The sequence below is a fragment of the Brachyistius frenatus genome, unplaced genomic scaffold (assembly GCF_029030835.1).
Source record: "Brachyistius frenatus isolate BFR_SWC_R1_liver_20210118 unplaced genomic scaffold, ASM2903083v1 Contig_4, whole genome shotgun sequence".
In the NCBI taxonomy this organism is placed as follows: domain Eukaryota; kingdom Metazoa; phylum Chordata; class Actinopteri; family Embiotocidae; genus Brachyistius; species Brachyistius frenatus.
In genome coordinates, this window is record NW_027210603.1 from 1,812,445 (window position 1) to 1,823,258 (window position 10,814).

Sequence of the window (10,814 nt, forward strand, 5' to 3'; positions counted from 1 at the left end):
TTTCAGGCATCACTTTTCCAGGAGAACTGACAAAAGTGACTTTATAATTAGTGACATGCCTGCGAAAGGTCTAGGTGAGGAAGGTTGGAAGGCCGTGGTTCACGTCTGGATGAGCCAGACTCCGGAAACTGTGGAATTTAGCTGCGGTTTGAGCTAACGTGTCGCCTGAGAGGTTTTACTCAGGGCACAGTAGATGCAAAAGTTTTGCAACACAAAAGTTACTGTGGGCAGAGGAGTTTCCTTTTGACTCATTGTTTTCTAACACATATTTACATATTGTTTTCAGTGCATTACACATTTTTAGAAATGGAGTTTGTTTAAATAAAACAAATTCTAACTTTTTGAATGATGTAGAGAGTCTGCGTGTAATGTGACCCTATAGACAAGTAATATCCCTGTATGGTAACACCTATAGGCTGAAGAAAAAAGAAATACCATGAAGTTAAAGTTTTGTTTTCTGAGCTGCTCTGTAAAGTTTCACCCCCAGCTGTTTAAAAGTTGACCAAATTTTCTGAATTAATGTCACAAAATCATTCATTATAGGGTTTTTATGGCCCCTATCCCTGAATATGTGTACGCATCTACGGATCCTGAATAAACAAAAACAAAAAAAAAAGAAGTAAAGACTACGGACACTTGCTTGAATGGAACAAAAAGGAGGAAATTAGTAGATCAGTGATCAACACAAAAACAATCAACTTACGACACAGATTGGCTCCAATTCATTTTATTTGCACCAACATATTCTTTCATCAGTCGTGCCAGATACACACAGCATTGCAAAAGCACATTCAGCAAAAGTCTTTTCGGTCAGAGACTGTCATATTATCAATGCCATCATTTCCTGTGTTGCATGTTTTCTTAATTCGCCATGTTTTTGGTGAAAATACGGTATGCCTTATAAGTCGGTAGCAAAGCTTGTAAATAAAATGTAATTATGTTTCTTTGTTCTGTCTATTAAGGTGTGTCGGGTTAAAGGGCAGTGTCTGGAAGTTTGTTAGTAATTCGTATCTGTGAAACAAACCACTAAAATCGTGTATTTAAACTACCTGTTTTAGTCTGCTACAAACGTGTGGTCGTCCAAGGAGTCCACTGGGATTGCACTGTAACTCAAGGCCTCAAGTGGTACGTTATAAAGTGGTTTTGCTTTATCCTACAGATGACACCAAGTGTTTAGCAAAAGTTGGGTGGCTTAAATAGCACCAAATTCATCCAACATTGCACCTCTGCTGAAAGATGTCACCAGACAATGAAACACATAACTAGAAGGAATGAGGACTATATAGGTTGGTGGTTGTTTTATCTATTTTTTTTTTCTTCTATCATGGCACTGGCCTTCACATTGTCTAATTATTTTTTTGATCTACTCGTCATCGTCATCCTTGTCGTTCCTACTTGACTCTCTTTCCTTCTCCCTCTGGGACTCCTTCACCACCTGATGAGGAAAACAACACCCAGATTAGTTTAGAAATTGTATGTTTATGTTTACGTTACAAATGATCAAAATGATGCCAAGCTAGTTATTTTGCATTATGTCTTATGTAAATCATCGTACCTCTCCATCTTTAGTTTCAACTGTCTTTATCACCACAGTCTTCTTCCTCTGGCTGTCTGGAACTCTTTCATAGTCTATGAAAAGTCAGATTGAAGCACCGCTCAGACTTTTACATGCAGATATACTTGCATTCACAAAATAGACGTTTAACTCGTCTGACTTGATTTTGTGAGATTTAGTTCACCTCAGTGACATGAAGAGTTGCTATTGAAATGCTGCACAACATGATACAAATAATCTGCAAGTAAAAATACATTTAGTTTTCTCCATGAACAAAGAGGACTGAACACCAGATCGCTTCGACGGCTGCTATCAGCAAGAAACTCTCCTCGTTAATCAGAACAAAGATGATCTGATTTTGAAAATCTTTTCAACCTCTTTTTAACTACAACTTCCAAGGTGCATTTCAGCAACAAAAAAAAAACAGCCAATCACAGCGTTCGATAGAAGCCATAGATTACGCTGTTGAGACACTTTTGCATTACAATTCGCAGCCTTTTGCCAATTTTGAATGAGTTAGGTTCCTATGGTCTGGTGTTTTGTTCCCAGCTACAGCAAAAAAGCGTTTTGAACTCACTACGACTAATTGGTGCATCTAACTGGCTTCTTCTCCATAGCAACGGGATCTGAGGCTCATGGGTATTGTAGTATTTAGAATCGTCTCGATACCAAACTGACACATAAAACTAGTTAAAAAAGGAAGCTGAAGTAATTCAAACCTTTATTTTTTCTATGCTGAATTTTAATTGAGGATATAATTAAAATAATAATGTTTAAGAAGAGTCAATCACAGCAGGAAAAGTGTCACCAAATCAGGCAGCTCTCCAACTTCACAACTTTAACTGAAATACAAAAGGGAACTGTGACTTTAACTATCTTACATTTGAGCTTGGAAAAAGAGAATTGAAGCTTACCTCGGTCACTAAAGTGATTGCTCATGCCAAGATTGAGCATGGGAACAGTGATCCTGAAAAGGTAGAATACAAATATGTGTTACATCCTGTAAGGAAAATCTAATTGCTTTACTTTACTTGAGGCTAAATTTGCATGAGGAAGAAAAAAAAGACCATCTGGATCGTAGAATTGTGCTCAGATCCTTTCAAACATTTAATAAACTGCCCATGTTGAAACAAATTTACAAGAGGATGCCAAAATAATTAAAAAAAAAAAAGATATATGTAGAAACCTAAAAAAAAAATCCAGCCCCGAACCAAACAGTGGAGAAGCCTGTTCTCGCTCACCTGCTCTCCTCTCCCTCCAGCAGTTTGCGGTAAGTGGCGATCTCAATGTCCAGAGCCATTTTGACGTTGAGGAGGTCCTGGTACTCCCGAAGGTGGCGAGCCATCTCATCCTTCAGGTGGCGGATCTCTTCCTCCAGATGGCTCACGTTGTCCTGGTAGTTACCGATCTCGTTACCAAACTGGTCCTCCATTTCACGCATCTGCCTCAGCAGAGCTTCATTCTGGGGGGAAAATTCAAGCAGTTTAAGCGTCTGAAATACTGATACCAGTGTATAATACATTATTATTGATTAATGACGGGAGGTATTCGGTCTCACCGTGTTCTTCATTGCATCAATTTCACAGTTGAGAGACTGAATCTGCCTCCTGGACTCGTTGGCCTCCTGCTTGGCCGTCCTCAGAGCATCAGTGTTGCGCTTTGCAGACTCAGTCAAATCAGCAAACTGTGAGGACAGAAGATGAATCACACACAGAAAACATTTATAAACTGATTGTTTTTATGTTCACGTGTGGGTGTCGGTGTCTCTGCCCACCTTGGACTTGTACCAGTCCTCAGATTCCTGCATGTTCTTGGTGGCAATATTCTCGTACTGGGCCCTGATGTCCCTCAGGGCACCGGTGAGGTCGGGCCGGGAGGTGCTGTCCACCTCCATCTTTAGCTGCTGCGTCTGGACGCTCACTTGCACATCCTGGATTTCCTGATAATACGAGCAAACAAATGGACACACGTACAAATGATGAAATCCCTTTTTCTCCTCCAGACACAACATCTACAAGCTCTGTAGAATCTATTTTTCTGCATCATTGATGACACACTCAAAGCTCAGGTTATTTGCTAGCTCAAGCAAATGCTATCAGGATAACCTTTTACAAACGTCCTCCCAAACAGGCCTCATGTCTGTTTTCTGTTCCTACAGCGTAGTGATGAAGCTGGCGGTAAATCTCCTACGACAACCTGCCTCAAGTGCACACTAAAAGACTAAAGCATCTGATCTGACACCACTTTAGTGTTTAGTCTTCTCACTATTGATTATCTAATCACTGGAATCAGGTTTAAATCAGATATTCTTCTGGTTTAACACAAAAACGGAGGATCTTTAGGTCCCCAGATGATATATTTTGAAAGGTGCCTCCTGAAAGAAAAGGACTTTCCCATTTCTACTTGCACGCAGGAAAAGAATCACTTACTTCATCATGGAGTTTCTTAAGGAATTCGATCTCATCCATCAGAGACTCGATCTTCCTCTCCAGCTCCAGGCGGGACAGCGTGGCATCATCCACGTCCTAGAAAAGGCCATTTACAAGACACTTCTTATTTCTTATTACAGAAGATAGAACGAAGCTGTTCATTATGACCTGTTATCTGAGACTGTGATGAATATTATGGTCCCCGGAGTGTTTACCTTGCGGAAGGCAACCAGGTTCCCCTCGGCATCTGCCCTCTTCTGGGCTTCTTCATCCAACCTAAGAGCAAGACAAAGTATTTCAAACAGCATCCAGATGTCCTTCAGGGACCAAGAATCTGCTTTCTACAAAAAGGAGAGGGAGAGAAGAACGTGTTCACGTCTTTCCAAAGACACCCTTTGTCTGTGAAAGGTTGCACCCCGGCATCAACTGGCAAAAAGCTTTCCGAATCAATTTGTTGATTAACTGTCCCGTAAAAAGGATTGTGGCAGTGTGTCCGCTGGGATCAGCAGCCGCTCCCTTCTGCTAATGTGGCATCTCCAGAGTTCAATAAGGTCATCGGCTCACAGTCGGTTTTCGTACACTTCTTTTCTTTTGTTTGTGAAATGTGGTTTGGCAAAGTCAGACTTAAATGGACTGTCAAGAGCCGACATGTCAATTTTCTTCAGCTTCAAAATTGAGCAAAGACATGAAATGAAATGAAAAAAATGATTTTTAACTCCATTTCAACCCTGATGCCTTGTCATAACGCTCCACCAGAAAGTTATTGTTCAAGTTATATCTCAGTGCTTAATAAATTGGTTTATTCCCGGCTAACTTTGCGACTGAACGTGCTGTGTACGAGGTCGTTACATGAAAGTTCAGGTGAATCCAGCTCCGTCTGTTCTAGTAGACGGCGGTCCTGCCCGAGCTGGACATAAAGTAGATTAGTGGGTCCTGCTTCCTCATCTTTAATTCATGCTGTGTTACACGGGGCCCTTTTTGTCCTAATGGGCTCTTTGGCACCGTCCCATCAGCACAGAGGGACATTAGAAACACACCTAATGGAGTCTGTCGAGTCACATTGATTTTTCCTGACGCTCTTTTCACCCCACTTGATATCCAACCTCTCCCCCTCTCGTCCCATTTCCTCTCTCTCATCCCTCCCTGCTCCTCACCCGGCCCCACCCTGAGTCCGCTCCATCCAGCCTCCTCATTCTTCCTCTAATCTCACCAGAATTGTGTGCAAAAGTGTGTAAAGTTGTGTTTTTTTTAGGAAACCCATTATTGTCAGAAACACCCTGACTTAGTTGGTCTTCTATCCAGCTCATTTCCTAACTAAAGCACTTTCAGATGAGAGGTGTCCCTCTGAAGAAGTATCTCATGGCGTCCAATCTAATCTATTAAAACAAATTCCACAGCTTGTTTAAAAGGAACAAATAATCTTTGTATGTTCAGTCTACAATTGGTGGGATGACCTTATAGTCTCAAGCACTTTTGTTCCTTTTCCAAAGAAAGTATTGGTTTTCTTTTGATCACGTTTTTGCCTCACGAGCACACGAGAAAGTCAGTAAAGAAAAGTCAGTGAAAATATCTCATCATACATGAGCTCAAGCTGCACACAGACGATGCAGCGCAGCATCCTGTATCATGCCTCTCCTCCTGTGCCACGCCCTACACCACCATCACTAAGGGAGGCAGGTGGCAGATCCCGAGGGACTCTCTGCCTCCTCTGTGTTTAAAGTGGACCGTCTATAGTGCGTAATAAAAGTGTCAGTGGAAGATGAGACAATGATTTGCAGGGTTACTCGCACCGAAGAGGGGGAGATAAATGTTGACTTTGTCAGGATGTCATTGAACAGGACACAAATCTCTGTCTCTCTCTGCATCTATCTGTCTATCTTTCTAATTGTCTGTCTGTCTGTCTGTCTGTCTGTCTCATCACGTTGGTACCCACCTCTGCCTGAGTAGCACCACGTCTTCAGCCAGGTTGTCCCTCTCCAGCTGGTACTGGTCCCTCTCCTTGCCGACGGCGTCCAGCTGGCGCCGCAGCTCCCTCAGCTCGTCCTGGAAGAGGTCGGTGGCCCGGCTCGGCCCGCCCTGCTGCTGCTGGCCCTTGAACTGGTTGAGCTCCTGCTGCAGGGCGCCGTTCTGCTGCTCCAGGTAGCGCACCTTCTCGATGAAGCTGGCAAAGCGGTCGTTGAGCTCCTGCAGCTCGACCTTCTCGTTGCTGCGGGTGGTCAGGAACTCCTGGTTGATGGCCTCGGCCAGGCTGAAGTCCACCTTGTCGTAGGTGAGGCGAGGGGGCTGGGGAGTGGGACGGGAGCGCTGCTGGTGGTAGGTGGTGGGGCGGGACACCACCGCAGGGGGCATCGAGCGCATGTAGCGTGCCCCGGATGCGGGCATGCGAGAGGACACGGGGGAGTAGGAGGACATGGAGATGGGGTGCGGACCTCCGAAGGTGCGTCTGTAGGAGGTGGAGGTGTTCATTGAAGAGTGGCTCATGGTCGGTCTGGTTCTGTTCTTTGTCGCTGTGGAAAAGTAAAGAGCTGGAGGCTTCCAGATGCTCGTGATGCAACAGGACATCAGACCGGAGAGGACTGAGGGCTTTTATCCACTCCGGCCAGCCTCCACCTCACCCCCTCCCCCACACACACACACACACACACACACACACACACACACACACACACACACACACACACACACACACACACACACACACACACACACACACACACACACACACACACACTCCATTAGCATCAGCATCACTCCTCCCTCCTCCCTCCTCACCCCACCCACAGGGAGCTTTCCTCTCTCAATCACTCCCCAGCTTTTGGCCCCTCCCTACCCCTCAGAGACAGACCCGTGTCCTCTCTGTGCTGTCTCACTCTGTGTCTCTTAACCAGAACACTTGGCAGGAAGCTTCCCACATTACTGTTCTGATAACTAAAGATGTCTCCCCCTCCTCCCCTCTCTGATTCATGCCCTCGTTGACACTCTGCACTGACTGCTGCTTACCGAATCACTTTTAGATCCATATGGTTCACACAGCACAGAAACATATGGCTTCGATTCTCTCCTACACTTCTAAACTTCTTCATATTACTACCAAACGTGTGTCGAGGATTGTGTTACCTGACTCTCGATAGGAAAATGTGAAATTCTAACCTTAAATTGAATCACATGGGCGCATTGATTCGATTCTTCCCCCCCTCCATTTGTCTCCCTCCGTCTCCTCTCTGTCTCTCTCCTTTTACTGTAATGGAACACTTTATTGATATTCTGGGCGTCTGGGGCAGAGCTATGACTCTGCAGTTATTCCATCCTTCGGCGGTCCAGTAATCCCTGTTAGAGTATGAATGGTCAGATAAATGTTTGTATTTCTGACCAGATGAAGGATTTTCACAGGTCACAGGAAGTTACTGTCCATGAACTCAGTGAACGACCAAACACAAACACCAGCCAGCTTCAGAGGCTCTGAGTTTGGAGTAACTTTGAAAGTGATGGTTTGATAAGATGTTGCACCAGCTGTCACGGTTTTAGTCTGTGTGCTCATTTTAGGGTTAGTTTGTTCTCTGTGTTTCTCATTGAAGGATTGTATGACAGTAAGTCACATTTTCCACAACACCCTGTTTGTACTTGTGACTGTTTCCTCGTGTTTTAGACTCACCTGTTGCCTCCTGTTTTAAACTTACCTGTCTCTTGGTGTTTTGGAATTACCTGGTTCCTCATGTTTTGGACTGTTTCCTCATGCTTAGACTCACCTGTTGCCTCCTGTTTTAGACTTACCTGTTTCTTCGTGTATTTCACTGTTTCATCTTGTTTCAGACTAACTGTTTTGTTGTGGTTTGGACTAACTGGTCCCTCATCTTTTGGACTTACCTTTCTCCTCCTGTTTTGAACTTTACTTTTCCTTTGTGTTTGTCCCCATTACCTGTATTTAATTTGTAAGTAAAGTTCTTTTGTTTCCCTTATTTTTGCGTCATTCTGTCGTGCGTTTGAATCCTTTTCTCTGTGACATGTGACACCACTCAAGCACAGTTAATGCTGACACTTTAGTACATTTAAAAACCCACGTTTTATTATGACATATCTCAAATAATGTATTTTGCCATTTTATATTTGGTATCATCATTTATCTTCCATAGTTCATCAGGTATCAGCTGAAGTGACTGCAGCCAATATAAAACACATTAAAAGGGATTTAAGAGACAAACTAAAAAATAGAAATAAAATAAAATCGGATATAAAGATATCAAAGGCTGATGAACAAAAAGCACAAGAGTAAAAAAAACCTCAAAACTTATGATTTTGAAATATTAAATCATGGAGTTTTAACTCAGGACGACATGGCAAAAAAAATACTTTATCTATATTTAAAAGGTCCAGTATTTTCTATTAAATGTCAGAATATTTTTACATATACAAGTATGTACCATCATTTTAATCTGGTATATGCTTTAGTACATCTTTTTCAAATCTTTCTGCAGTCTGTGTGTACATGTGTGTGTAAGTCATTTTAATTAAGTTCTGCAGACAGGCTACAAATCCAGCAGAAAGTTGACGTAATACAGAGCATGCTCTGTGTGGACTGGGTGTGGCACTCTCCTCCCTTTGTGTCCCCGTTGATGCTCGGGACTTTTAATAGAACTGAATGCATCCAATCCTCTTGTATATTACTATAATACACAACCAAATGTCACTGTGCCATATTTGTGTCTCTTTTAAACACACAAAATGTTATATATGAATCAACAGTGAAACTCAGCCTTTTTCTGATGAAATTAAACTTTGGGTTTCCTCTTCCTAATGGAGCATCTGCAGCACATTGATGTGGTCATCTCTTTTTCTGTCTGTCATTCACAAACACACAGGCTCGGTTTGGTTCCTTCTACATGTGCAGGGCCTGCTACTGTCACGGTCTGCCTTCTCCAGCTCTGTAATCTAATAAACCTGCCTCATGGTCAGTAACTCTCTCCTCCTCCCCCCTTCACACAGAGCATGTCACAATTTCTATTCTTTCTCTAGATCCTGCTTCAAACTGCCATAATGGACTCTGTCGGAGTTTCTTATCAATGTTAATACTGCAGTTCTGCACTATAATTAACTGCAAGACTTACAATCACGTGCAAGAAAAAGGCCTACACCTCCCTGATTTTACACTGGACTGTATCAGTGATACTAACCATCAGCCAGATGTTACCATTAGTAATTCATCCCTCTTGGAGGATTCACCGAGGGGCCATAAATTCAATTTTTTGTCTTCGACACTGACAGGCTATAGTAGATCTGTTCCCACTGCAACGCACTGAACACAGTGTATGTGTCATGTTTAAACTCTAAACAGGCATTTAGATGTCATGTGGGAAAATATAAAATAAATATAAGCTGTTCTGATTTTATTATGGGGGTGATGGGATCCAGCCTATATTCCTATATGAAGTTCATGTGTTGGGTGTGGTCTCTGATGGGAAACCTGATCATACTTGACTTAAACAGCAGCCAGCAAAAAACAGGACAGAATATTACTGCATAAAAAAACTGAGCTTTAATTTTATATAATTTCTTGATCACCTTTTATGTAGGATCTAAAAAAAAAAATCGGATTCTACTGAATATACACAGAAAGATTACTGCAAAGAAACCACAGTTGTTTCTATGCTATAAACTATTACATCTAAACAATGAGTGAACATGCAACACTGGATGTGTCCAACTAAGTTTTAAAACTTCTACGTTTTTTAAGTACTTCATGAAGAGAAAAGAAATTTGATGTTGAATGTTACAAATCAAATCAAATCTGCCACTTTAGGAAGTTTAGGAAGCTAAAAATCAATATATGCAGAATTCAGTGGGAGCTCAAACAGGGCAATACAGGAAGAACCATGATGGCGAATGCTTTCAAACAGTTTCTCTTTGAACTGCTGTACACTTAAAGAGTGATGACATAGTGTGAAGTATGAAGGGACAACCTGAGAGAGAAATTTGAAAAGCTGCTCACTGCACACGTGGCTGGCCAATCACTTTCTGAAATGGGCATGAACGTGGAGGTTGTTGAGCCCACAGACGAAGCCTCAGGGGTCTGAAACGTGAGACCAATGCTATAGTGCCTTAATGCAATACCACCGGTGGTCACTAGGGGCTGGCTCCAAAAAAAACCTCTGACTCCAATCGATTCAAAGTTAAAAAATATCAACTTTTTAAAGTCAGTTATCCTTTTCTAAGTGTCATTAAGGTGTCTTTAGTTCTCAAGGTCCATCTGTAAACAAGTCCATAATTAATCAGATATTAAGCATGAAAGAGGGGAGTCATGTGCACCGTACGCTTGCCGTTCAAGTGGTTATATCATAAAAACACTGTTGCTGGGCTGATTGTGGGCTGCAACAGCATTATCAGTCCATCCTTTTTGTCACTGCAGCGTTGAGGAAAGATGAGGGAAGCTGCATCCCTTTTAAGATCTGTTGCCAGGGAGTGGCGACCAATAAAGAATCACTCATATTAATCAGAGCTGTGCGGCTCACCTCTCCGGGTCGTCTCTCTTTCACAGCCTGGGATGAGTTAAAAAGGTCAAGAAAAACCTAAAACCTTGTGAATATTCTCGGTGTCTGCTCTGACTGGGAAATGTGTGGAGGACGCAGCGACTTATTGAAAAGCTAACAGGGCTGAGATAAAGATCATCTGTGAAAAATGACGGCCTCCCTGAAGGGCTGTTGGGTTGTGTGTGCAGAGCGGATTATGTCGGGAGTGAACAGAGGGAACATGTGACCGGGAGACATGTTAATGGTCGGAGCATGATGGACGGCTGTGTTCGACAATTACTGTAATGGACCATTGCAGTGTGTTGGAAG

At 42.7% G+C, this 10,814-nt stretch overlaps 1 protein-coding gene across 1 annotated transcript; it reads right to left on the reverse strand.

Moving 5' to 3' along the window:
• Positions 1-721: 721 nt before the first annotated feature.
• On the reverse strand, positions 722-6,522 carry prph (peripherin). Its single transcript, XM_069715210.1, has 9 exons — positions 5,918-6,522; positions 4,200-4,260; positions 3,985-4,080; positions 3,330-3,494; positions 3,114-3,239; positions 2,797-3,017; positions 2,470-2,522; positions 1,556-1,629; positions 722-1,435 (listed from the first exon to the last, which is right to left on the reverse strand). The coding sequence occupies exons 1-9, from the start codon at positions 6,463-6,465 to the stop codon at positions 1,364-1,366; spliced, it is 1,416 nt and encodes a 471-aa protein (XP_069571311.1). The 5' UTR covers positions 6,466-6,522; the 3' UTR covers positions 722-1,363.
• Between the last annotated feature and the right edge of the window lie 4,292 nt (positions 6,523-10,814).